Genomic DNA, 27,821 nt, shown 5'->3' with positions numbered 1-27,821 from the left:
AATCTAAGACAATTCAACAAGACAAAGGCATCAGCTAAGTTACCATAGTTTAAAACCCTGTAATACTGAGTTAATACATATAAAAACACAAACCATCACATTCAAACCTGTGAAAGGTTATCCCATTTCTTCTGGAATTTAAATCTCTGTGGTTTTTACAACCATAATATATCTATGAATATCTATGCATGCTCACACTGTAATGGCTAGATACTGCCCACAACCCATTGCGAGGCATGTGTGTTTGATCAGGGTTAGAGCTAAACTCTGCTGGAAAGTGAAAGTGTGAATCAGTCATGAATTAATATTCATTTATGCAACCAGTCTTGTGTCCAGATGTACACCATGGTCCGTTGGTGACCTCTTCATCCTGAGCAGAGGTTCTCAAACCTTTCAGGCCTCCTCTGATCAAATCAGAATATTTAAGAACCACATAGTGACAACAATCTACCATTCATTCATTTATTTATTTATTGAGCAATTCCGTTGCTTGCAAAGTCAATGAATGCGGTAGCGGCAAAATGCCTAATATTGATTAACATTAAAGTGCCCCTATTATGTTATTTTAAAGTATCCTAATGTTGTTTTGGAGTCTCCTACAACAGGTCTACATGCATCAATCAGATAAATATATATTTCATTTTCTCATAATAAACATTGCACATCACCACATTCTTCAATGATTCTCAAACAACTCAATGAATAAATCAGTCTCTCCAAATGGTCAGATATGGCCCAGGCTGTTGTGATTGGTTAACTCTGCTCTGATTGGTCAGATAGCCCAGTATGTTGTGATTGGTCTACTCTGCTATGATTGGTCAGATAGCCCAGTCTGTTGTGATTGGTCTACTCTGCTCTGATTGGTCAGATGGCCCAGTCTATTGTGATTGGTTTAGTCTGCTCTGATTGGTCAGATGGCCCAGTCTATTGTGATTGGTTTACTCTGCTCTGATTGGTCAGATGGCCCAGCCTGTTGTGATTGGTTGACCGCCTACAGCGCACTTTGGAAACAACACCCATTACTATCAACTGTCGATGACGTCGATTTTACCATATCAATCCGAGCGCGAGTCCAATGATGAAACATTGGAGGAACTTATTCAACCCGAACCTCCATCGCAAGGACGACTCGAGCAGAACGTTACTAGGGCTGACCGATTAATTGCATTAGTGACAATATTGCGATGTGATAAAATTAGATAATTTAACCGCAAAGGCTGCGATTACACTCTGGTCACATGACACGTGAGTGTAAAGCAGTCGGCAGAGGAAACATCAACTTGAAACATTATGTATATAGGCCTGGCCTACAGGAAGGAACAGTTTATGTTTAATCTATCTAATATTGTGTTGGTCATACTATACAATAGAGTGGGAGAAAAGATTCTCTCTCCAATGATTCTGAGCAGTTTTTAACCACAGGTGTGCGATGACGCTGTGTGTGCTATAGAAGCACCCGTTTTCTGATTGCTTCCAATTCCACACACACACACACACACACCACTTGAACCTTCCGTAAAATAATATTACATAAAGTTCGGAGAGGTTGAAGCGAATTAAAAGGACATTCGCTGGCTTCATTGCACAGGACATGCGCTGTGAGAAAGCTCATGCTTGATGTTACTCTCGCAGTGTGTTGTCTCGCCGCCCTGCATTCTCTTCAACCTTGATCTACGAAAGCATCATTTATGTTGTTTGGAATGCAGTGGGCTTGATATAATTTATTTTAATTTATAGTATATTCAAATTATGAAACTCTTTGACAGGAGGCTGCTTTCAAATTCAAATACTCATGTGCGCTTTGTGAAGAGCGACTTCGTGTTGTTAAATGTACTTGAGTTTAAAAATGCTTTTAGGATGTGAAATTTATGTAAACACATTCAGTTATATCTTAAGAGATTAAACAGACAGGACAAACCACGTCTTATATTTCAAAAGAGATCTGTGCATTAGTGTGACGCAGCTGAAAACATGATTTAATGTCCCAACTTCTCTTTGGAGCCCAGCTGATTGGTTATGAAACAGTGCTGAATATTCTGCATTGAATATGAGGCGTATCTGGTAATTTGTCTCTTGGGGTTTAAAAAGGTCAATGAGTTTCTGTGTCAGGCCTCCAAAAACTAAACAGCCTGTTGACAGATTGGGGCGTCGAGAGAGTGTCTTCCTCCTCCCCATATGCTGCCATCTGTCCTGCTCTCACAGAACTGTCGAACAGTTGATGGCTGACACATGCTCCCCTAGGAGAGTCACTGATCTACTTTCACTGCTGTGGAACCAATAGGATTATGCATTTTCATGTGAGCATAGAACAGAATATTTCAAACCGTAGCACAGTTTATATGGATGAATCACATCATTTTGTTTGCTTGAAAATAATGTTATTAACAATGGTCTTGTTAAAAACAAGACAATGGTTTGAATTGTCCTAAATAAGTTGTTTTAATTTATGGAGGTTTGGCTCGAGGTCATGGTGCAAAGGACCCTAGGTTGATTTTACTCCAAACCATCCCTTTAAGGTTATGCACTCCTGAGCTAAAAAAAAGAAAAAAAAAAAGAAAAAGATATTTAATGGTCTTTCATTGGTCCTAACCATTTTAATCACAAATCACTGGTCAGGAAATTAGCAAGACATCTTTTTCCAGGAAGGAGAGTCAGTGTTGTTCCACTCAATGCTAATGGCTTCAAACAGACAGAAAAATGTCTCCCAGTCCGATTGAGTTCAAATATTCACTATAGTGTTCAAATCTGGCCAAAGCATGAGCCTGATGGACTTGTTCTCAAGACACTTCTTGGTTGTCTTCGCACTTTAAGCAGGAGCATTGAAAAATAACATCTGATCATTCCTCTTTAGATAACAACTTCTCTTTCGTGGGAAGCAAGCCATCCTGCAATATTCTCCTATCCTCCAATGCATTAAATGACTTTTCACAGTGAAGTAGCTCAGCAACTAAAAAGGCCTGTCTTCCTCCATGCTCTACTGTGCTAGAGATGCATTTATTATTAGATTTCTCAGCAGATTTTCTGGAGCATCACCATGCAACTCGTGTTTCACTGTGATTAATCACTCCACACACAACTTCCCATATTCTGCCAAAAAAAAAATCTGTCTTTAAGCCAATTCTCACCGCACAGACAAAGTCCAAGAAACATGTTTGTTGGGTTTTGCTGGATCAGTGTGTTACCCCCTGTTGGTGTCTGTTGGCGTTGGTTGGGGTTTGTTTTCACTCGACTGACCATGTTTAATGAGTGTTTGACAGTGCCTGTTAGGACAGTGTGAACATGACAGTTATTTTCCAAAAAACTATAAATCGAACTGCCAGCTTGTTGGCGTTTGTCTGTGTGGTGTGAATTTGCCTTTTGATGTTTTGAGACAGGCTTTTTAAGTTGTGCATTTGCTTAAATTTAGATCATTTCCTGACTAATAATTTGTGGTTTAGACACTTAAAAGCTTAGTGTTTAGCCATTTTGGGCTTGGTCCATTTGCTTTTGCCCAGGAGTGTGTGTATATGTATGTATGTATGTATGTATGTATGTATATATATATATATATATCTTATCAGTGAACTGTCTCTTAAAAGACAAGAGTAGACATATGTACAACCTTTGACATTGTATGAATATGAAAAATGTGGTGTATTATATGAATTAATGGAAGAAAAGCTGTAAAGGCCATGTTTTCTCTGGAGTAATTTCCGTTCAATTATCTTTTGGTGATCTTTTGATTATTACACGGCTCTGTGGAATAAGTGATTCTGATTAGTCAATCGCGTATGCTATTCCCCGATAACAACTGGTAAAAACTGATAACACAGGCTTATCCAGGTAAATTAAGCTGCTGCTTTACGCTTGCTATGAAGGTTTTTACCCGTGAAAGTTTTGCGTTTGGTAAGCTAATTAAAATATCAAAACTCAAATCAATATTTTGAGTACAGTTATTTAATTATGCCACCCAGTATCGTGGACTCGCTCTCTCTTGTTTCATACAAACGCTTTGCTGCCATTTTGTGACGACTGTTTTGTACACTGTTGGATTATAAGATACAAACAGGTATGATTTTGAAACAGTTTAATCTGAAATCAATATCTCTTATCCCCATAACTATAAATGTGGTGAAATGCTGTGTAATAAGTGGAATGACTGTATACCGTATCTCTTAAATGTTCGTCTAGTTTGATCTGAAACTGCTCTCTGCACTGAAGCTTTGCGTTTAAAGAGCTAATAAAATATTTCAACTCAGATCAATATTTCGTGTCTAATTATTTACTTATGTGGCAAGTAGCCGTGTAATAAGCGGGATAATGTACATCCAGCCGGCTGTTATCTCAGAATAAACCCCTTCAGTGTGAAGCAAGACCTGATCCTGATCGCCCTGTCGAGGGTTATTCTGCGGTAACAACCGGCTACATTTACATTATCCCTTACTTAACTGTACTGGATCAATTTGGTTAGCAGTTAGTAGAACTTGTTGCATTAAATATTTTTGTAAATCCATTAGATACATTCATGGTAATAACTTTCATTCAATTGCCTGCTGCTACTAATAGTATTCTTGTTTCATCACAGAGTAAAATAAGGTACGTTTTCTAAAAATTGCTAGATATAAACTCAAGTTATAAAGTCAGATTTGCGTGATATACAGTCGCAATTATGTGTTATAAAGTCAGAATTGTGAGATAAAAAGTCGCAATTTTTTTTTATTTCGTGGCGGAAACAAGCTTTCATGCTTCTGATTGTTTTTAGAGGGAAAAGCTGTCTATAAAGGCTGGTCTAGGGTCAGTTTTCTCCATAATAAAATAATATATTGCGCAATTCCGGTGTTTTGATCGGTGTTCTGAGTTCTACACACGTGCACATCCTCTCGTTATAGTAAGAAGTTAAAAATAAGACATTCATTGTGCACCAACTTCACTGATTATAATGGAACTTTGTGAGATCGCGATGATGTTGTATAACCGCTTTTTCATGATAATAAAATGAGCGATCTTTGCAAGCTTTCTGCCATGCCAAATCCTGCATATAGTAAATGTTTTTAAAGGGGAAGTGCATATCCTAATGGTGTTGGTTCACGCTACGCTATCAGAAAATTAGCTAATATTTTGTGTTTTGGTGTTGTTTTAATATAGAACTTGGTCTATTTCAGTTATATTAGGCTAAATACAGGACTTTTTTGTTAATGTCTGTTTCGTAGATCATAAAAAAGTGTGCCCCCTCATGAAAATGAAATGCCCCCCCATTCTATTCATCTGTCTGCTGGAATGACGTTACAAAATAAAATGAGGCATATGCCTTAATCGAGAAAAAAAAGCCAAAGAATAATTTTTCTTGTGCCCCTGTTCAGGTGTCACACTCCTCTCCATATAATGACTATCATGGACTACAAATCCCATCATGCACTGCCTTCCACACCTGTTCATCATCACCTCATTATTTACACACAGGCTGTGTCTGAAATTGCATACTCTCTTGAGTAGGTACTTATTTTGAATAAGAAATTATTTCACAACTGCTAAAAAAACTCTATGTTTTATATAGTGGAACAAAAATAACAGGAGGACAAGCGGCTCCCAACTGGAGGGCACACCATCAGCCTCATTAACTTGCAAAAACAAGGCATAAAACTACCACATCAGTACAAATGCACTCTAATACACCCTGCACAAGCTACCGGCTCATTTTACGGACAAGTGAACAAGAAAAACATAAACTAATCAATATCAGCACAGTCACAACACATTGACAATTATATACTGAATTTAATGCTACTTTCTAATAACCAAGAGTGGCATTTAGGCTTGCGTAAGTAAATAAATAAATCATATAACTTACCTTATTAAAAAGCTGAAGGCAGCGTGTGCGAACATTAAACCTCCTTAAAATGGTGTCCTTCCATTAAGATTAAGATCCCTCTCAAAAGCCAGCTGAAGTAACTGGGCCTTCAGTTTGTGAAGAATTGAGCGTCTGTGGTCCATAAAAACATTGCTCAGAGAGGAGGATGAATTCTCACAGGTTGCGGTAGAAGCGCTGAAAGTCAGAGCATGATTGAGCGCAGTGCACTAGGCATTGTTTGCAGAGTTTTGTGGTACTTGGAGAGAATGAATCTTGTGGTCCAGTTTTCTCCATCTGTGACTGTATTTGATTCCTTTTGCGACCTCAAAAAGTGTTTTTTTGACATCAAACTCTGCATCAACAGCTGGTGATTGTATCAGGTCCATGATATGCTTCAGTCTCAGGATCCAGAAATGAATCACTCAGAGCTGTAGTGCAGTCTCTTAAGTGCTTTTTCTACGTCATCCTCTCTTTGACCCGTCGTTTCTTCCACCAAGTAATTGTCCATTTTCTTGTTTGCTGTGCGTCTTGGCTTTGGGGTCATGTATCTCGGCAGTGCATCAGCAGCAGCCGTGGCTTTCCCCCACACTTTTGTAAATCCCTCATCACATCGAAGTTTCTGCACACACTCTTTTAAACTGGCCACATTGCCCAAACACGTGCCCAGACCTGTCAAAGGGTCAGTGTCCTCTCCCTACAGAAGCTTATTTGGTGGATCCAACAATATTCCAGTGAAGATCCAGCACTTCATGCACAAGGTTCACAAAGAACAGGAACTTGGGCATTGGTTCTCATTGGTTTTCATTCGCAGCTCTGGACCGTGGGCTTTTACAGAATCAGTTTCAGTCAGAAGAGATGTGATCTCATTGAAATGTTTCAGAACGATGGACACTGTATCTAAATGGCCTGTTAAGCTTTGTTCAAGAAGCCGTTTGAGTCTCTCACCCTTGTAGTGCACCACCTCCGCTGACATCACGTGTACTACAAGCAAATGTAACTGATTTCTGATTGTATAGTCCAGCAAAGAAAGGAAAGGGCCACTGCCTCATTCTGCCATGTTGTCAAAAGCATCCAATTTCCCATGTAAAGGTTGTTGATTTTTTTTCCTCAAAAATATCCAATAACATCTTTTATGGAGGACACGTAGTACCTGTTCTTTTGCAGCTGGTCTGCGTTTAAAAGAGTTGAGATCTCTTTTCCGTGCTTGCAAGTCTTTCTCGCTCGTTCCACATTGTGTATGAAGAAAGGTGCTCTTCAGAAGATTTGTGTTTGTGAAATCCTCAGTCTGTTTCACTGGAATTCTTCCAGTCACAGTAGCCAGCATTCACAAAAGCGTCCGTCACACGGCTCATGCCAACATTAAACTTATGACAGCACAAATAAATCGCAACATCCACTTTTACGCTGTACTCAAGCCAGTCTCAGTTAATATACCAACTAGAGACAAAAGCACGGTTTCTGCCACTGAAATTGCACACAGGTACGGTTGTAACATCACTTAATTAGGCTGAGGATTTTAAATTTCCGCCTCTGAGTTTGAGCCGACAGGTGGTTGGGTCACTTTCTAATATCCATGTACTGTATAGTTTACGTGATCCATAAAACGCTGTGAAAAAACAATTAGCTAATTGATCTGACCAATCATAATCCGCCATCCGCCATTTTGTCTGACAAAGCAGTCCGGAGAGTTAGTAGATTAACGTCGGTGGATTTGAACCTGAAAAACGGTGTGTACTGATGTCTTTCCAGGGTTGAAACAACATTCCTTCTGATGTTCCCCCCCCCCCCCTGATACCGGCTCTGTGAATGTGTGTAATATGAATATAATCTGGACATACTACATTCGCCATGCTGTCATTATCATGTGACCTACTAGTGTCAGTTGCTTTGCCTCACTGTCATAGGCTCGTTTGAGATGAGCAAAATTTGCGCAGAACTGATCCCCGGTGATCACCGCGAGATGCATGCCGGTTAGAAATGTGTCCGAGTGCGGTCCGCCTTGCTGTGATGTCATGCAGACGTATGTCAAAAAACTGTCGGATTCTGCAGTTGCTCTCCACCGACTGCGCTGATCAAAAGCATGATGGGAAACGACTTGCTGACGACACAGCTTAATGCTCATTGGTTTAAACAACCGTAATGTATTGTTCTCTTTTAAAATGTTTTTATTTTAATACTGTGATATCATGAATTAATATATATAAATTATGTATTATATATTAAATTGTGTGAATATTTCCAAATTCTCTGACAGTGCAATATCTCTATGGATTATGTGATTGTTGTCATACTTATAAAAACATGAATGAACATGTCTGTATTGAAGTAAAAATAATTGATAAACTAGCCTGGAAATCTGAAAGATTAATGGTCTGGCGTCGACTAATGAAAATCGCCCAGCTCGAGGGGCAGCACCAAGCATGCATTTGAAAATCTCACTGCACACAATTGGATAACACTACGACCAATCACAACAAGCCCCATACACTTAGCTACCAGCGGAGCTAACTGGTAGATTAGACTCTTTAGCGACGGTTCCTCGGACAGATCGCCTAGCTTGTCAGGTTGTAAGTTGTCATAAAAAAAATAATGTACATTTTCCTCTCCGTTTTGGCCTTCCGTCCACAATGAGACGGCGTTTTTATTAATGAAAACGCACTCCAAAGTGGATATATTTTAAGACGACGTTTTCACGTTGTAATGTGGACTGAGAATCAAATTGTTGATCTCCGTTACCGTGGAGACATTCCTCTCCGCGACTTTTGACAGTTGTTATGATGATACAGCGTGGATAACGTGCACAATTGTTTCGTTTATCAGACGAAACAAAAGCATTTAATTTTCACATGTGTGTGCCAAGGCGGCGAGAAAGGCAAGATTGCATTAAAAAATATATATATACATAAAAAAGCAATATTCGAATAGGAACTTCAGCATTCGAATAGTATTGATTTTTTTAATATTCGAATTATATTCGAATTTCGGAATTCGTTCCAACAGCCCTAGTATCCGGTCGGCAAAACAGCAAAAACGCACTTCTTGCAAAGGAACAATTCGAGCAGCGTCTTCTGTTCCTGTTTTAGATACAAAGCCAAGTCTAACTCGTTCATTGTAGCGGCCAAAGCCGTTTCAAACAACTGGTGTTCATCCAGAGCCATCTTGCAATGTTTACTAATGACTTCGACGTCACAGCGCTGTCGTCATCTGTTTAGCTCGCCTCTGGCCCGCCTATATCAGATAACCCGATGTGATTGGTGCAGCTCAGATCGAGGGGCATATTAAATGAGCATAATTTCTCGACGCCAGAGTAAACTCACTGAGCAAATTCAACTTTGATTTCCAGGGAATTGATAAACATGTCTTTCAAATGGAACTTTGGGTGTCTTGTTCATTACATTTATTTTCATATAAAAGCAACAGAACTTAAATTACATCCAGTTTATTAGCGTGAGTATAAATCCCGCGATATCCGCCTTTGATCGGTCACACTGTCACACCTCCACTCTCTCCAAATTCTTTCCATTTTTGTCTGCATTTCTGAGCGTTTGTTTGGTTAGCCTGTTTTGGATTACTGACCTGTACCTGTGTTTATCAATTTTTGCCACTTTACTTTGCGTTTTGCCTCATGTACCTGTCTTTTTGTTTTGAATCACTGCATGCCTGACTACCCCATTAAACTCTGCAAATGGACCTTCATTCTGCATCATCACATCAGGAAATATCTTAAATTCACACAATTACAATATCCTGAATAATCAGCAATTTACCAAGTAAAATGTTCGGTAGTTGTTGAAAATTGTTCCTAGTCAGCCAAGATTTAAAAAAAAATGTTTTACCAAGATTTGTCAAAATATTGTCAGAAAGTATTGTCATAGTGACCAAAGTGTGTATCACATTAAAGGGATACTCCACTTTAAAATGAAAATTCTGTCATCATATACTCACCCTCATGTTGTTTCAAACCTTTATGAATTTATTTCTTCTGCTGAACAGAAAGGAAGATATTTAGAAGAATATCAGTAACCAGACAGTTTCTGGTCTCATTGACTTCCATAGTATATATTTTTTCCTATGGAAGTCAATGAGACCAGAAACTGTCTGGTTACTGACATTCTTCTAAATATCTTCCTTTCTGTTCAGCAGAAGAAAGAAATTCATACGAGTATATGATGACAGAATTTTCATTTTAAAGTGGAGTATCCCTTTAACACACAATGCTCTATGTGCACATATTCATGCTAAATATTCCAGCATAACACTATCTCTAAAGGTTAAAGGCGACATGATATATCAGCTTTAATGAATAACAGTCTCACTCCATCTATCTATCCTGTGTGTGTAGGTCAGGATCGCAGCGAGCAGGTCCTGGTTCAGCGCTTCAGAGGCGATGGCATCAGGTACAAGGCCAAGCTGATTGGGATTGATGATGTGACGACCACACGTGGAGACAAGCTGTGTCAGGACTCCATGATGAAGCTGAAGGTAAAGATTCGACTGCATATAAGCTGCAGTATTCGCTATGTTCTTGTCTCAGTGTTGAAGACCGCTGACATCCACAGTGCATTCAGAAATGTGAACATATTAAAGGGTCTGAATACTTTCTGAATGCACTCTAGCTAAGCCATTTAGCATTGCCTTGAGACAGATCGAGGTTTCAAACCTGCTCCAAGTGACCCTGCAATGTGTTTAGAATCGCTTTTAATAATTCAATAGAGTGAATAAAATGATCTGTTTCTTTTCTGCCCTCAGAAGTCAGAGAAAATAGCAAACTAGACACATCCCTTTCAAATGTTTAGAAGTGCTGAATGAGTAACAAGAGTGACCTTACAAACTATGCAGAACAGAACACTATGTACCATATGCAAAACCCCACTATTCAAAGTCTGTCAACATATTGCTGATAAAGTGAGAATTCATCTTTACACTACGTTTTTATCCATGCTTGCTTGTAATTCTTCTCATGCTTATGTTTCTTTTGTTTATTGCTGCAGGGAATTGCTGCCTCGGCACGATCTAAAGGAAACCACAAACAGAGAATATTCCTCACTGTGTCTTTTGGTGGAATCAAGATTTATGATGAGAGATCAGGGGTAAGAGTTTTCTAGAAGTGTATTCTAGTTTTATTGGTGTTGTTGTGCCAGATTAACACTGCTCTGATTCTAAAAAATATTTTCTGATATCTGGCAGTTACATATCATATGAACACAAGTACTGACTATCATCATAACCATGATTCATCTGTAGGCAGGAGACAGCAGGTAATCACAGCCATGCTGATATTCAATACTACAGCACAACCCTGGGTTCATGTTTAGGGCGCTTTTCAGGATTTTTTTTTTTTTTTATGCTCTTGCATGTAGAACTATTTTCTTCTGCACTACTTTCTTCTGCAGAGCAAGTATGGACTTGCTACTGCCAATACATACACAGACTGTGAGCATGTAAGACATGCTGTTGCTGCATACATAGACAAACATAAATCCTGAAGCAGATCTAGGCAGGTGGAGCTGGAGGAGGTGGAGGGGTTCAGAGGAACTCTGATAGTGCACTTATAGTTTACAGAAAATGATTTAAACGTTGACCAATGAACCTCATTGGCTGCTGAATCAGCAGAGTCAATCAGCTTGTGTCGTGTTGTAAATTATGTGATTGCTTGCAGATTACATGTAAGATTACATCTAGAGTTTCATGACTTAACTAGATATGTCTGCAACACTCAAAAAAAGGTTGGAAAGGAAGGCATGTTTACCACTGTGTTTGTTACATCACCTATCATTTTTCAATTGTACTCATTTGGGACCCGAGGATACTAATTGTTGCAGTTTTGCAAGTGGAATGTTGACCCATTCTTTCTGGATACAAAACCTAAGTTGCTCAACAGTCCATGGCCGTCGTTGTCTGTTTCTCCTCTTCATGATGCACTATTCGTCAAAGACAAATCTGGACTGCTGGTCAGTCAAGCACACAACACTGTCTATAAAGCTCTGGCACATGCAAATTGATGCATGGCATTTAAAAGGCATAATGTTATGTTGTAAATGTGTGTTAAAGAATAAAGCAAGAACTGAATCCAGACAGCGATCTTTTAATGCATGGAAGCATGTAAACCGATCATCTTCAACTCCATAACTGAACTGAACTACTTCTAGTCTCCGTCCACGTTCCGGCTCATTGGGTTACACTGCCGTTTAGCGGTCATTCACAGAATCACTGTAATTCACACAACACATATCAAAGGCATGGGATGGATGGAAAAAATGGCTGTGAAAACCCCTTGTGGGCTTCACAGTTTGGAGCAATCTCTGTTGCGTTTAAGGAGGTTGTGAATCTCTGTATGTGACACAGGCATGTCTCGCTGCAAACCCACAGAGGACGGATGATGTTGAATCAAAACTGAATTGTCCTCAGTGTCATTCCAATGACTTTCCTGCATGTTGAATGACTGATGAATGTGAATTATGTCTCTGATAAGTTTCCTACATTACAGTTTTAGCAACCATCAGGCAGTGATGCACAAACACATCTATACAGGGCATTCAGAAAGTGATGAGTGTTCTCATTTTTTTTTCACAAAACCAGTCTTTTTCAATATTCAGTGTCATCTTTATCAAAAACCAGTGGACTTGTGAATAGTGGCTGTGGACTGTGTAAAACAATTATTAGTTGTTGTTGTTTTTTTATGAAAAACTGGTAATATGAAAATGGTCTTGCTTTAGTAACTGTTTCTTACATATATAATGATGTGATAACATCCCCAATCCTCAGGTCTTACAACACCATCACTCTGTACACGAAATCTCCTACATTGCCAAAGACACAAGGGACCATCGCGCCTTTGGCTACGTGTGCGGTAAAAAAGGCAACCACAAATTTGTGGCAATCAAGACAAGCCATTCGGTTAGTTGTTAATATTCCTAGATTAATCTTGCTTGTTAAAAGTGGCACTATTTTTCTTTAACCTCAGTTATCGTCTTGTAGGCAGAGCCGGTGATACTGGACCTGCGTGACCTTTTCACCCTCGTCTATGACATCAAACAGAGGGAGGAGTCACAAAAGAAGTCTCAGAAGGACAAGCACTGTGAACAAGCCATCTATCAGGTAAGATCATGAACTAAGTCAAAAACGTAATTTTATAAATTGCTGATGACTCTTTCTGGCAAAATTCTGAATGTATTTCTGCTGTCCAAATGCTTCATGCCATACAAGGTTTCCAGAAATGACAGACATATAAATCAGATTAATCATACCATCTCTCATATGAAATATAAATGATCATTCAAGAGGGTGTTTTGAACAACCATTTCCTCTGACACAGTTGCTGTAAAACATTCCTTAAAGAAAACATTGACAACTTATTGAGATCCATCCATCCATTCTGCAGAACGATTGATCTATGTAGGGCCGCAGGGATACATGGCCCACTTATTGAGACGGTTCAGAGATTTATCAAAGTTTACAACTCCTTTTAACTTGACCACAGGCTGAACAACTCTTCCATTGTTAGGACTGTATACCAACATGTTAAGAATACAAAAGATTAAGTTTCCTGTAAATGATGTTTACAGCAGCACAACTTCTACTGAAGATAGTGGGATGTTTCAGTTTCGTCACTAATGTCACTGAAGATTTTGTAGAGGGGAGGAAAAACAAACTAGTTTTACAAGTAATGAATTAATGATACAGTAGATGGATATACTATCAACCCTGACAGTTAATCGGCCCATAATATCAGCTATTAATGATATTTGAATAAAAGAAGATGTTCTACACATTCTAGTGTCTGTTTGCTCTAATTCCATCTTTAAAGTCCCCCTGTAGTCAATTGTATCCCTTAAAACTCATCTTTGATCACCAAAATGACAAAAAAAAAAAAAAAAAATGTTAGTATTCGCGGTTCTATGAATATGCAAATGAGCCCCGCCTCCACTCACTCACTCAGCTCAGAGATCCACTGGTTGACGATCACACGTTGATCTGATTGGTTACAAGGTAGTTTGTGACGTCAGAAACGTTTCAAAGCGTGTTTTTGAGACTGTCTTTGGTTCACTGCAGTTTTAAGGAGAGAATACTCAGCAATGCTGTCGACTTATGAATTTACACATGGTTTGTCTTAAAGCATATTAAAAAACACCACATAGACATATAAACAACATTTAAAGCTTGATTTTCAACACAGGGGGACTTTAACTCTTTCCCCGCCATTGACAGAAATAGTCTTCAATCCATGTTTTCACTGTTATACGGTAGGGGTCGCTGTTACGCATCTTCTGAAAAAGAACAGAATCTCCTGATCAAAACACAGGTGAAGAAGCAGAAACCAATAGAAAATTACTTATGCACATGTAAAATATCGTGATCATCAAACATTAAACAACATATAAATCAAAACTGCCTAACGTTACTGAATGAAATGTCGAACCCATGAAGAGGAACGACTGTGAAACTTTGAGGGTGTTGATGATCTCGATCTACTTCTAAGAAATCTTTGACAAAAACACGATTTCCTCAGCTTTTTGTTCAAAATGTTGCTTTTTTATGAAACTTACCCACGTTCAAGTGTTGATAAAAAAGAATGCATGAAGATAGATTAACATTTTTTTTTAGCAGAGGCTCGGTTCTTTCTTTTAATATATTGCATGTTCAGATATTCATACAACAAAATATTCTGGGGGCCATGAAGTTTTTGTGAAAATGATTTTTTTTTTTAAATGCTACTTCCAATAATGCCTGTTTTTCTTAATGACTGACACAGACGATTCTGGAAGATGAGATTGATGATCCAGTCTATCAGGTGAGTAATCTCAGTTATCATAAACTTAATCTGATTTTATTAAGAACTGGCATCCTATGTGATTTTATTATCATTTAACTCCTCCATTTAAGTGTTGCTGATATTGTTTGCACTTGATGCCTACACAACTTCCGTTAACCATTCAGCTCCTGTCATTGGCAGTGTATTGATATGCAGTCATGTTTTGTGGTTGTGTGTATATGTTCTACTGAGAGTCATGAACAGCCCCACTGGATGCACTGATGTGTTGAACCCAGTGCTCTCGCGCTCACACTGAATACAGACAACTTTAACCATCATTTTAACATCCACATTATATCTCCAAGCAGAATCCCTAAGATAGAAGCTCTCAAGATTGGTTTAGTTAAGCTTTGAAGCATTTGTAGCAGTTTGTGATGGGAAAAGTCCAGTGTTTTTACCTGCTGAATTATATAATTATTGTATTATATTATCAGAGAAAATGTTCTTGCTCAGGAGACATAAACCGCTTATGCGCTACACGACTTCCAAAGTTGTTGGATTGCTTTTCAATTTGCAATGTCAGTTCCAGTCAAAGCATTTGTATCAAAGGACTAGATATTTAACCTGCTAAATGTCTCTCGGGCATCTCTCAGATCACGTCTTTGACACTTCATACCTAGCGATCTTCACACGACGTGAACGAGACATGATTTGCCTCTGATTTCAAGCTTTTAACTGCAATCAGGGCTAACGGTGTGTCGTGTGTGGGCAGTATTAATGAAATTGTTGGTAAAGGATCAACTTCTCATATTTGTAGATAGAGTTATCCTAAAATTAGGAGAAATAAAAATATACATTAATGGGATATTAGTAACAAACATACATTAAGAGTTTAGAGATGAAAAAAACAAAAAACGAAAAGCATCTCAGATCACTTCCGGATAATTTGACATTGAGATTTCTGACTTTTGATTGCTGACTGGTACCTTGACATCTCTTCTGAAAATGGGAGACTTGTGAGATTACTGAGGTCTTTTTTGTGAGAAGTAGAGGAAACAACAGAAAAATAACTAAGAAATGGATGAGATATTGTTGATTTTCTATCCTGTGGAAATAAAGAGGGCCACCCTACAGTTCTGGATAAAGATACAAAATATATTTTTTTATGGATAAAGGGTCATCATTGAATGTTCTTAGTGTTGTCTCTGTCTGATTGGTTCCATATGGGGCCTTTCTCACTTTCTTTCCCAACTCCTTGTAGTACATTGTGTTTGAAGCTGGACACGAGCCCCTCCACCAATCAGAGGAGAGCGTTTACCAGGTACTTCCTCGAGCCACTCCCCTCTTCGCCCACACTTCTGCAGATATAGCATCACAAAGAAGGGGGAATCTGAAAATAGATTTCCTCTAATAATGTCTCCCCAAATTAAACATTTAAAATATCCAATAATCTGTCAGATTAAAAGTATACTCTAACATACCTACAATACGTATAGCCTTGTGCAGTGGCCTTGTGTTGTTAATTCACTATAATTTTTAGGTCCCCACAAGTCATCAGAAAGACGGGATCTATGATGTTCCAAAACACCATCTTATGACTGTAGGTTCTCTCATGTCTCAAACATTCGCTCAACCTCCCCGTCCCTCTCCTCCAGCAAACAAACCTCTCGGTGTCCTTCCCCCTTCTTCGTTTTAAGACCTCAAGGGATTATTTCTGAAACCCATAGCGAATTGAAAGCGATTACTGTACTAAAAATATTTCTTTGTTCTTGTACACATTGTGAGTCTTTCATTGTGCAAGGGAAATGGATGAGGGGGAAATAAAACAGAGGTTTGTTTTTGGGGTTCACCTCTAGAATGGATGTACTGCATGGATTTAGAAAAGGTTAATGTGACAATTGCAATGCATTATGGTTAACCTTTATTTCGATTGTCCACTTTAGATATTCTACTAACCATAAGCAACTTTCAAGTACATGTCAGCAAAGTTACTAAGTTACTTATAGTTAGTATAATGTCTAAAGTGGACCAATGAAATAAGGTGCAACTTGCATTAATGACAAGTATTGTTAAGGTATTTTGGACCCAATGAAATAAAGATGATGATTGGCTTGAACAACAACATTCATATGATTGAAAATTTCAGAAAGAGGGATGTCTTCCTAAAATTTCTAGAGGCTATTATTGTATAACAATCTGATCAATTAAGATCCACGCATACAATGCAAAATCCGAGACAGATCTGTGAAAGTCAAAACAGAGCATTGCTTTCACCAAGAATGAATCCATGTTAAATGATTGTTATCAGTCCATTTCACAGAGTGTTATTGCTTGTCTGTTCATTCAGTCGGAGCCTATCGAGTGCCTGGAGCTAATCTTTGCATACGTACCAGTCACGCTTCTGCAATGTTTGCTCACACGCGCCAAACATTGATCTTGCTTGAGTCTTTGAGTCTTCTGGTGTGATTTGCTTGCTTTTCTATAGAACATTACTGGTGTTTCATTGTGTTGGGTTTCTTTTTTTATGTTTTACATTCACATTGGGTTCTGGTTAAATGGTGATCCTCCACCTCATTGCTTGTACCTTCAGTTTAGTTTTTTAAGTGTTCGTCGGCTGATTCCCTTCAGTTGTTGGTGTCCTTCAAATGTCATCATTGTCTTCATTCAAGCCTTCCCTTGATAATCACTATAGCATGTGTAGTTGTTACTGTATTTCTACTGTTGAATCATAATTTCATTGTCGACCCACTAACTGATTAATAACTATTGCATTTGTGGACTGCTCTCCTCAGTGAACACTAACTCAAAATCATAACGTAATCTTTGAACTTATGCAGATAGTTGTAGTTGTGTGTTGTAGAATGCCTTCCAGTATGGCTTTATATCTTCTTTATCTTTCTCCCTGAATGTATTGCAGAATATAAGCCAGTTTGATCTTTTCGGTGACATGGCCACCCCCCCAGACATCCTTTCAGTAAGTAGACCCCAGGAGGACAATCAACCTTGTGGTCACCCCTCACTTAATGCAAACTGAATAAATTAGATATTTTAATAGTTCCCAACTTATGTTTGTGAATACGGCTAAAAGAACCTCACCCCCACTAAACCACCAGTTTGCGATGGCCTAATTATATACAATCTGAGTATACAGTATATTAATAAATCTGATATATAGTTGTCAAACTGAATATATATTTATACATCTGAAGAAAATGTTGTAAATCCAGTCATTTATAGTTACAAGTCAGAATAAATTTAAAGGGCTCATGACATTAAAATTTTCTTTTGACACTCCACGTACTCCACACGCCCAAGTCTGCTGACAACAGGACAAATGAAAGAGTGAAAGAACGTTTGCTTTGATTGTCCAGTTTAAACAGCTCGTTTACGTCTCTGTACATACTTTAGGGGGATCCAAGCGTTGGAAACCAATGGAAGGTTTATTTTAATGGTGTCGTGGATCTTGTCGGAGGATTATATGTTTGTTCAGAGCATTTGACTGCAGATTGTTTTGTAAATGAGGCACTTCTGTTGAGCCAACTGTATTGAATCTGACAGCAGCTGCATTATAAACCGTAATTACATAAAGCTTTTTTCTGTAAATGATAGTTTTATATGGACAACACTTACAGTACATGCAATAGCAAGTGGGCGGTGATACTGTTTCCTATGGAATGATGTTAGCCAATCATAACAGTGGCCCTTTACTGACAAGCCTTATAGGAGATACCCATTAAAATCTGACCATTTCAGCTCAGTCAAAATTAGCTTTTTTGTTTGTTTGTTTTTACACATATATTTGTTTTTGTTTTTAGCAAAATTTAACACTACAAGTGAACCTCAAGGAACATATTGAAATAATTGAAATGTAATGACCCATTTAAATGTTAATTCTGACTATACATAGTTTATATAATTTATCATTTTAAATAATTGTTTTCTGTTTGGCTCTCCTAGTATTATCACAGTGATATCTCTAATGCTCTAATGTTTTATTGAGTGTGCAATGTATTATGATACAATAATGTAAATTATTGTAGAGTCAAATATCAAACATGACATCAATATTCATCACAGATGCCAGCGTCGCCTGCTACCACAGTGGATCCTGGAAGGAGACGCCGTCAGCTCCGCCCAGAACTCCTTACTCATTTTAGCCCACCGGCCGTGCCCTCAGGTAACAAACATGGCAAATGCCATTTTCTATTGAGAGTACTTCGTTCCACTGTAAAATTTATTTTTCATCAAAGTGCAGCCAATTTAAAAAACATTGCTTTTAAAGGATTAGTTCACTTTCAAAAAAAAAATTGCTGATAATTTACTCACCCGATGTCATCCAAGATATCCATGTCTTTCTTTCTTCAGTCGAAAAGATATTAAGGATTTTGAGTAAAACATTCCAGGGTTTTTCTGCACAGAATGGACTTCAATGGCAACCAGCTATACCGGTGTTCAAAGAAGGTTCAAATGTCCATCTCAATGCAGTTTCAAAGAAATAAGGGTAGAGAAATAAGGGTCTTATTTAGGGAAACGATCTATATATAATATATATATATATATGTACTTTTTAACCACAAATGCCCATCTTGTACCATCTCTGAGATGCACCACGTATTACGTCATCACGTTGGAAAGGTCACGAAACAAATACAAATAATAATAATAATAAATTAAAACAAAGATGTCAGACGATTTTGAAGTTGGAGGAGAAAATGAGATGACATTTTTCTCCCTTCCCTACCGTTTTGAACCAGAGTACACAGACAAATACCTTAGATAGATGACGTTACGCGTGACCTTTCCAACGTGATGACGCAATGCATCTCAGAGATGGTACAGGACGGGCATTTGTGGTTAAAAAGTATATTTATTTATTTATTTTAGAAAATGACCGATCGTTTTGCGAGATAAGACCCTTATTTCTCGACTGGGATCGTGTCGAGACTTTAATGACCCATTTAAATGTTAATTCTGACTATACATAGTTTATATAATTTATACAGGAGACTTCTGCATTGAGACGGACATTTGAACCTTCTTTGAACATTGGAATAGTTGGTTGCCATTGAAGTCCATTCTGAGTAGAAAAATCCTGGAATGTTTTCCTCAGAAACCTTAATTTCTTTTCGACTGAAGAAAGAAAGACATGGATATCTTGGATGACATCGGGGTGTGTAAATTATCAGCAAAACATTTTTTGAAAGTGAACTAATCCTTTAATGAAACTGGTTGTTCTTGCTTCTCAGGTTATATGACCATGAGTACTATCCAGGCTGCTCACTGGACCCAACAATCGTTTGCCTCCCAGGCTGGTCCAATGGCCTTCGGGGTTCAGGCCCCATTGCAAGTGGCCCAGATGCTTCCTGGAGGCCAGCCTGTGATTTGGGGTCAGGCTAACCTCTTCCACTCTCCAGCAACTGGCCAGCAGCAATGGGCATTCGTCCCAGCCCAGACCGTTGGCATGGGGGCACATCCAATTCCAGCCGCAGTGCTTCAGGGTCTGGTCCCCATAGCTGCCATGCGCCCCCACTCCTGTGAACCTCCCGAGGCTTCGTCCAACACCATGAGTCCTCAGCACTTTGTAGACTCTAAGCACACCCTAAACACGGACCCCCAGGAGGAATCCATAGCTGTTCACATCTGCACAAGCAAACAAGACACTGCACAGCCCTCTGGGAAACAGATCATGGACTGCGCTGCTGAGCTTGACTTTTCACAGATGAAACTGACTTCAGGGTCATCGATATCACCATCCCCAACTGACTCTTGTGAGTTCAAAACACTACGGCCAACGATTGAGATTCATCACGTGTCATGCATTATTCTTACTCATTTGATTCCCTTTCCATAGGTGCTACTCCTGGTCCTGAGCAGGACACCATGCCCCCTTCAACAGAGCCCTTACTCCTGGCTGCAGAAGACAGCTCAGTCAATGACACAGAAGTTTTGGTAATGGTTATGTTTGTTTCACAAGAGATTTTTTGGTCAAACCTACTTTTGATGGTCCTCTTTAGACATTCTATTGATAATAAGAAGTTGCTCCAACAGACATTCTACTGACTATAAGTAACTTTGGAAGTACATGTAAACTTATAATAGTCTACTAAACTCTAATTAGCTGTGATTCAGCTAGTCCTAAGGCCTTTTTTTTTTAATCAATCATCTCATTCTCTCTGTCTTACAGGAAGCCTGTGCTCAAACTCTCAGCACTGATGAGATGCCACCAGATGCTCAGATAAGCCTTCCAGACACTTCACAGCTAGATGCCTAAGAGAGATGTCTTCTGGGTTGGTTTCAATTCCTTCAAACTAATATATACAGGGTTTCCGATCCTCCTCCTGGAGGGCCACAATCATGTAGAGTTTAGCTTCAGTCTTAATTAAACAGCTAATCAAGGTCTTTAAACCTTCTAGGCGAGTGTGTTGAGGTTGTAGCTAAACTCTTCAGGACACTGGCCCCCAATAGAGAAGGATTGAACACCCCTGTTCTACACAAGGGTTTACAGTGCAAGAAAGGTGGCAGTCTTCAGGTAAAGCCTTTGCCCTTTAGGGCCAGATTTACTAACAGCTTACTCCAGTGCAAACCTTCATTTGGCGTTAAAAAACTACTGTCAGGATTTACTCAAGACAAGCAGTGAAAAATTAGCGCTGAAAAGGCGTGGACAGGGCCTATTGATTACCTGAACATACCTGAACGATTACCCTAAACTATTTGATTACCTGAACGTGCTCCTCCCGAACTTTGTTACATAAAACTTTATTTAGTAGACCGTCTGCTTAATATCTGCTAACTCTTAATTGTGATGCTCCTGTGATTCATCTAGTTCTAAGGTCTTTTTTTGTCTTAAGGTCTTAAAAATTAGTGCTGAAAAGGCGTGGACAGGGTTATTTTTGCATCTGACCTTATTGCATATGCATTTGTAGGAGTTTCCCTTTCAGACGCAAAATTTATGGGAGGAGAGTGTTTAAATGAATCATGCAAAGTGATTTACTAAGGTTTGGGCTAGTCAATTTACTGGTATTTGCGGCATTATTTACCTAAAATCTGTTTAGCTATGCATTTAATGAATGAGCACTGTGCCAATGCTCGTCCGACTGTTTGTACTGTACTGTATTTTATTTTTATTTTTCTAAACTGTTTTAATTATTCTTATTTCTTTTTATTATTTTAATTTCTTCTATGTAAAGCACTTTGAATTGCCATTGTGTATGAAATGTGCTATATAAATAAACTTGTCTTAAGGCCCAATAAAGATATAGTTCTAAAAATCGTTCTCAATATTAAAGAATAGCAGAGTTCACACCACAGCTATAACGATAATGGCATAGAGAAACAATATCATTGGAATCACTTTCAGAACGATTTTATCCAGCTGATGAATGATAAAATGATTGACAGCCAATCAGAATCCAGCATTTAAAGTAACAGACAAGCACACGCTTATAATAAACAGAACAAGATTTTCCGCTGGTGTGGACAATAATATAGTTATCTTCATAGTTATCGTTCTTGGTGTGAACGGGCCTTTAAACCCGATGCTAATTTGCGCTGGCAGATTGAGTTGGTCATTACGGAAATGATCCGGCTGCGTCTGTGTTCTTGAATGTGCAGTAGATCACGCGCAGAGCTTTCCATTCCCATCGGTGCTAATTTACCCTGTTTAGTAATGTTGACCACAATTTTTGCAGATCTTGGATATTGTAAGTGTGTTACAGCAGTAGACCTTCCTTCTGTCAGTTTTAGTCTCAAGTAGAATGGTTAACACAATAAAGGTTTAAACTACAGCTGTCTGTCATTTTTATAATACTGTTAGAAAAACTTCCTCAAAGGGGCTTTACTTTTTTTTTTTTTTATCACATCCCTCATTTGTTAACGCTAAGTTTTTTGGTCTCTCGTGTCTATAAACTGTATTACTTTAAATTTATTGCTTTGTTGACTTAAACCTGTATTTGCATGTTCATCCTTAGGAAGAGTCACCCTGAACAAAGAGAAGAGCACTGTGAGAATCCAAAAATCACAGTGATGCAGATGGGACGTAAAATAACTGTGTTAAGCTCTGTGGGACATTTCACAAACTCTGATGACTGATAACAGAGAAAGTAAAATCTATTTTAATAAATAAAGTGCACCTTCAGTTTGCAATGGACTTGAAAATTGACCGTCTACAAATAGCCACTATCTATTAAAATGACTTTAAAATGAAATATTTTTTTGTAAAATATTACTAAGCTGTCACAATATGGGAAAATGGACCAGTGAGATCAAAGTTTAACTGCACTTGGAGATTCATGTCAATTGATATTTGTAATGCACAGAGATCCATTCAAGTTTTGATTTCTGGACTGGGGTGATTTTATCACCTAGGACGCTGTGTAGTTGCAATCTGCATATAAAGAAGACAAAAAGCATTGGTAAAAATAATGCTGCTTTTCTTTTTCTTGGAAGGAATTATACTGTGTGTTGGCATTGTGGTGAGGCTTCTTACATTGTTTTTTGTTTTGTTTTTGAAAAGCAAATTGACAGACATTTTCTTTTAGATTTTATACAATGATATATGTTTATTTAAAAATGAACATTTTTAATAAGAATTTTCAAATAATTAAAATATCTAACATTTTCTAGCTTCAGTGTGTATAATCAATGTTATATGTTTTTGAATGTCAAAACATATTTGTTGAATTTAAAAAAAAAATCTTCAGTTTTGAGGTTTGATTTACTCTGTGTTGAAAGTTCAGTGTGGTTCATGAGCTATACTGTATACATATGTACCTCTTCAGGGTTGATGTTTGTTTTACAGACAAACTATTGCATTCTGCATTTTCCTCTGTGAATCTGTCGGAGTCGAAGGTCCTTGTTAAATGGCTTCAAGTGTCATTGAATCAAGAAGTGTTGCAGATAAAGTGATTCAAAGACGGTTACTATCTGGATATCTGTCTACTTTATCACAAAAAAAATATCACTAGAATCAGCTTCATTTCTTTGTTGTACTGTAGTCCTTTTCTTTTTGATGATAAAAATGTAAGAAAGTGCCATTTTAAGTTTTGTCCTACTCTGTACTGGTGCATTTTTAGTTTGCCTTATTTTGTCAAGTAAGAAAAAGGAGTAATCATGGGATTAATAGATTGATATAAACTCCATTTGATTTACTAAAAAACATGACTATATGTAGCTAATTATCATTAAGCTTGATTCAATGACAAATCCTGAAGACTAACAGCAAATCAACTGAAATAAAGCAAATATGTTGATGTCATTGGTTAGATCACATTTTTTTTAATATTTACAGTCCACATGATTTTACTTTTTCAATGGGCAAAATATAATTGTTTACATTATCATTTGGTATTGAGTAAATATGACCTTGATGTATGTTTTCATAAATCACTCCACTTAACATTGTTGATGTCATTATTTTAGATTTTGTATTAAGTTTAAGGTTGATTCTTCCACTAACATACGGTGTAAGATTCAACAGACTGTGTATAACTCATTCAGCACATGCTCATTAAAATTCACTCTCTGTCTGAGAAAAAGGAGTGCAATTGTTTCACTTTGTGAGTTTTCTAAACATCCTAAAATTTTTGGATGTCATTATTTTCAGCTGGCAATAGTTCTGCTTTTTATTTCTATTTTTATCTCTGGATTAAAAATTAAAATTCAGCATGAAACGAACATTGCGATAGTCTTTTGTTTCTTGTGATATTGCGAATGCTGCAATCTCATTTGAATTGAAATTGAATTGAAATGCCTTTTATTGTCACTATACACATGTACAATGAGATGAAAAGCAACTCCTTTTCCAGTGCCAGCATGTAAGAAAACAAAAGAAGAGATATAACAACATAGAATTAAATAAGGAGTGCAAAAGGAGAGGTAAAAATTATCAATATTATCAAAAGTATTAAATATTAAATATTGCACAGTAAGTGAATAGAAGAATGTCCGGGGGTTAGACTGTGAAGTCAGTGCATATGTGAGTTCAAAGTGGTTATGGCTTTTAGAAAAAAACCTGTTCTTAAATCTGTTGGTCCTTGTTCTAATGCAGCTGTAGCGCCTCCCTGAGGGCAACAGGTTAAACAGATCAAAGCCAGGGTGGGAGCTGTCCTTGATGGCGTTTTTCGCTCTGCTAGGGCAGCGGGAGGTGTAAATGTCCATCAAAGAGGGGAGAGGGCAGCCGATGATCTTCTGTGCTGCCTTGACTACTCTCTGAAGCCTCTCCCTGTCTGCCACGGTGCAGCTGCCGTACCATACAGTGATACAGTACGTCAGTAGGCTCTCGTCTGGCAATCCGTTGGACAAGTCTGGGTAACTCTTAATGCTTCAGCATTTCAAGACATTTTGGACAATTTCATGCTCCCAACTTTGTGGGAACAGTCTGAGGATGGCCCTTTCCTGTTCCAACATGACTGTGCACAAAGCAAGGTCCATAAAGACCTGGATGATTGAGTTTGGTGTGGAGGAACTTGACTGGCCTGCACCTCCTGACCTCAACCCCATAGAACACCTTTGGGATGAATTAGAGCGGAGACTGCGAGCCAGGCCTTCTCTCCAACATCAGTGCCTGACCTCACAAATGCGCTTCTTGTAGAATGGTCAAAAATACCCATAAACACACTCCTAATCCTAGTGGAAAGCCTTCCCAGAAGAGTTGAAGCTGTTATCTGCAAAGGTACTCCATATTAAACCCTGCGGATTAAGAATGGGATGTCATTAAAGTTCATGTGCATGTAAAGACAGGCGTCCCAAAACTATATATATATATATATCAGTTACACCGAAATTTCCCATCTGCCAAACTTGTTCTGCATGAGGAAAGAACATGCTCAAGGTTAGCTGGCCTACAGAGCGTGCAATTGGGGCTTTCTGCCACCCCACTAGTATGTAGGTTTGATGGAGTAGGTGTCATGCATGGAACACAGCAATAACTTGATCCAGTGCTCTTCCATGATAGGACATGATAGGACTTCAGTGTTAATTCCACTAACTTTTGGGGTATTGTTCCATAGGTGTTGGTCAGATCAAGCCACAGGACTGTCAGGTCACTCTGGTTCCTCTTTGCATCTTCAATAATCTTAGACATTATGCTGGTATGCTCAAGACAACCAGAAACCCCCCCCCCCGAACTCCCCTTTTTTGAACTGATGTGTCTGTATACTTGTTGTCAAACATGAAAGTGGTCAGCCTTTTTAGCTAAAATCCCCAAAAGGATATTACCCTCCACATTGAGGAGTGATAAGGTACCAAACTGACTGATATCTGTGGAATTCTCCTCTTTCGGGAAGCAACATCCCTCCGCAACCAACCAATCGTCAGCCAGGAAGTTCTTCCTCCATGCCACGTTTCAGTGACCTCCAGAGTCGCCTCCTGAGCCTTTTGACACTGCTTGTACACATTATACGGTTTACCATTTCTTTTGGCTTTCTTAAAGAAGTTGTTCATTTCCTGCCAACTTGGACCTTCTAGTCCAAAAGGAATAACTGGTTTTGCCGGTTTGATGAGTTTCTCCATCTTTTACAACCTGGGGTGGCTTGGAAATAGCACAAAAAGCTTGAGCTTACGGACCTGTTGCTGTGACAGCAACTCCGGGATGAGCGTGATGGTGTGTGTGTGTGTGTGTGTGTGTGTGTGTGTGTGTGTGTTGAAGTGAGAGCAGTGGCTGATGGCTATGAGTTAGGTGTAGCCTTAACTCTTGTTAGTTGTGAGCCTGCAGTGGTTGCTAACTGTCCTTGCTACTGACTTACTGTTTTGCCTTGTGTAGGTATATAAATGGTATTATTATTGTCTCTGTTTTTTTGCTCTATCCTGAAGATTTATTCCCTTACTTTTGTATATGAAAATTAAATTAAATCCCCTTATTATCCCAAAACCTGCAAAAATGTGTTAAATAACACAAATATACATTATGTTTTTAATCTCACTTTATTCACCATTGTCTTTGCTGCTGATCTTCAGTGATCCAATTCAGTCAAACTAAGCAAAAATGACTAGATAAATGTCACATTTGTGTTTCATTTTTTGTTTTTATTGCTGAAAAGGGTTGAAGTTTCTTCTCCTTTGTTCTATTCTTCCACGGCCCAGACTGGCAGCACAGCTGAAAGGTTTGTTTGAGCTACACCCTCTACTGTTCAGGCATGAATCTGCATTTAATGTAGGCTGAGGTTTATGAAAGGGCCTTTGCATTTAGAACAAGCAAATAAAAAATAATACAAAAGCAATGTAACTGTAATATGTTCTCTTAGTCTTGGTTGGACTTTTATGTTACTTCCTGTCCTATGTGCCCTGTTGTAGTCCTCTGTAGTTTTCTTCTGTTGATTAGTCTCCACAGGTGTGTCTTGATAATTTGTTATCTTGTTATGCTTGTTTGCCCCTGTGTATACAGTATATAGCCCTTGTGTTTCTCTTGTGCTTTGTTAGTCAATGTTTGGTGTTCCTCATGTGTACGTTCTCTATGCTCTCTGTGTTTCCTGGTTGTTGTTTGCATTTTTGTTAAACTCTTATTAAACCAATTATAGCAATAATTACGTATACAATATTGTAATGCATTTCTTGCTTTTAAAAGTAACTTTCCCCAACACTGATTGTGGACATACTGTACAACTTCAGCCAGTTTGTCTGTCATTGTTATGTAGTTGTTTTTGTTCTGTTTTTTATTTTTATTTTTTTAAGGCATGTATTAAAACTAGAAAAAAACTCTCCATACATTCGTAAAGTGAGATTAAGCAGTGCATTAAGTTGCATATTAGAAAATAACTGTGCGAAAAGCATGTAAATTGTAAAAATAAGAAAAAAAAAGTCTGAAAAACTAAGAAAAGAAAATCATGTAAAAAGTAATTACTCAAGTCAGTAAATGTAAATAAGATCATTAATGTTTAACAGAGAGTCCAATGGTTACATGAATGCAGCTCAAAACAAACACTTTTCTATTGATTCTGTCTGTTCGCTTTGATGGGACTCATTTACGAGAAATCAAGACTTCAAATAACACATCCTGGAAAAGCCTGAATGCCTGAAGGTTTTTGATTTGTTCAACCCATAAAAGGAAAACACATTAAAATACATTAGATGTTATGTTTTAAAAAAGTTAATGTTATTTGATGGCTCAAAATAAATGTTTATAGTTTTATTGCAAAACGTTGAAAAATGAAATGCTCTCTAATACAAGTATTTTAATATTATAGAGGTGCAGGATTTAACTGCAGCACAGTCTGTTGTGTATAAAAGAGGATGTGTATGAATGTTGTC

General features: G+C 38.1%; 1 protein-coding gene across 4 annotated transcripts in view; it reads left to right on the top strand.

The window, feature by feature from the left end:
- Window positions 1-24,184, top strand: part of dab1b (DAB adaptor protein 1b) — a 45,870-nt gene extending 21,686 nt beyond the window's left edge. The window contains exons 3-15 of one of the 4 annotated variants that reach the window (XM_084410338.1): window positions 10,170-10,309; window positions 10,819-10,917; window positions 12,593-12,724; window positions 12,806-12,925; window positions 14,580-14,618; window positions 15,841-15,900; window positions 16,120-16,179; window positions 17,497-17,553; window positions 18,657-18,756; window positions 19,826-20,347; window positions 20,431-20,528; window positions 20,764-20,866; window positions 22,547-24,184. In XM_084410338.1, coding sequence (XP_084266464.1) covers window positions 10,170-10,309; window positions 10,819-10,917; window positions 12,593-12,724; window positions 12,806-12,925; window positions 14,580-14,618; window positions 15,841-15,900; window positions 16,120-16,179; window positions 17,497-17,553; window positions 18,657-18,756; window positions 19,826-20,347; window positions 20,431-20,528; window positions 20,764-20,850 — 1,514 coding nt within the window. In that variant the 3' untranslated portion in view covers window positions 20,851-20,866; window positions 22,547-24,184. Of the gene's footprint in view, window positions 1-10,169; window positions 10,310-10,653; window positions 10,733-10,818; window positions 10,918-12,592; window positions 12,725-12,805; window positions 12,926-14,579; window positions 14,619-15,840; window positions 15,901-16,119; window positions 16,180-17,496; window positions 17,554-18,656; window positions 18,757-19,825; window positions 20,348-20,430; window positions 20,529-20,763; window positions 20,867-22,546 lie in introns of those variants that run through there. The other 3 variants (XM_084410341.1, XM_084410339.1, XM_084410340.1) reach the window with 3 other exon arrangements.
- Window positions 24,185-27,821: the final 3,637 nt, after the last annotated feature.

This window comes from Rutilus rutilus, assembly GCF_951802725.1.
Source record: "Rutilus rutilus genome assembly, chromosome: 6".
NCBI classification, from domain to species: Eukaryota; Metazoa; Chordata; class Actinopteri; order Cypriniformes; family Leuciscidae; genus Rutilus; species Rutilus rutilus.
This window is presented reverse-complemented; position numbering and strand designations above follow the sequence as displayed.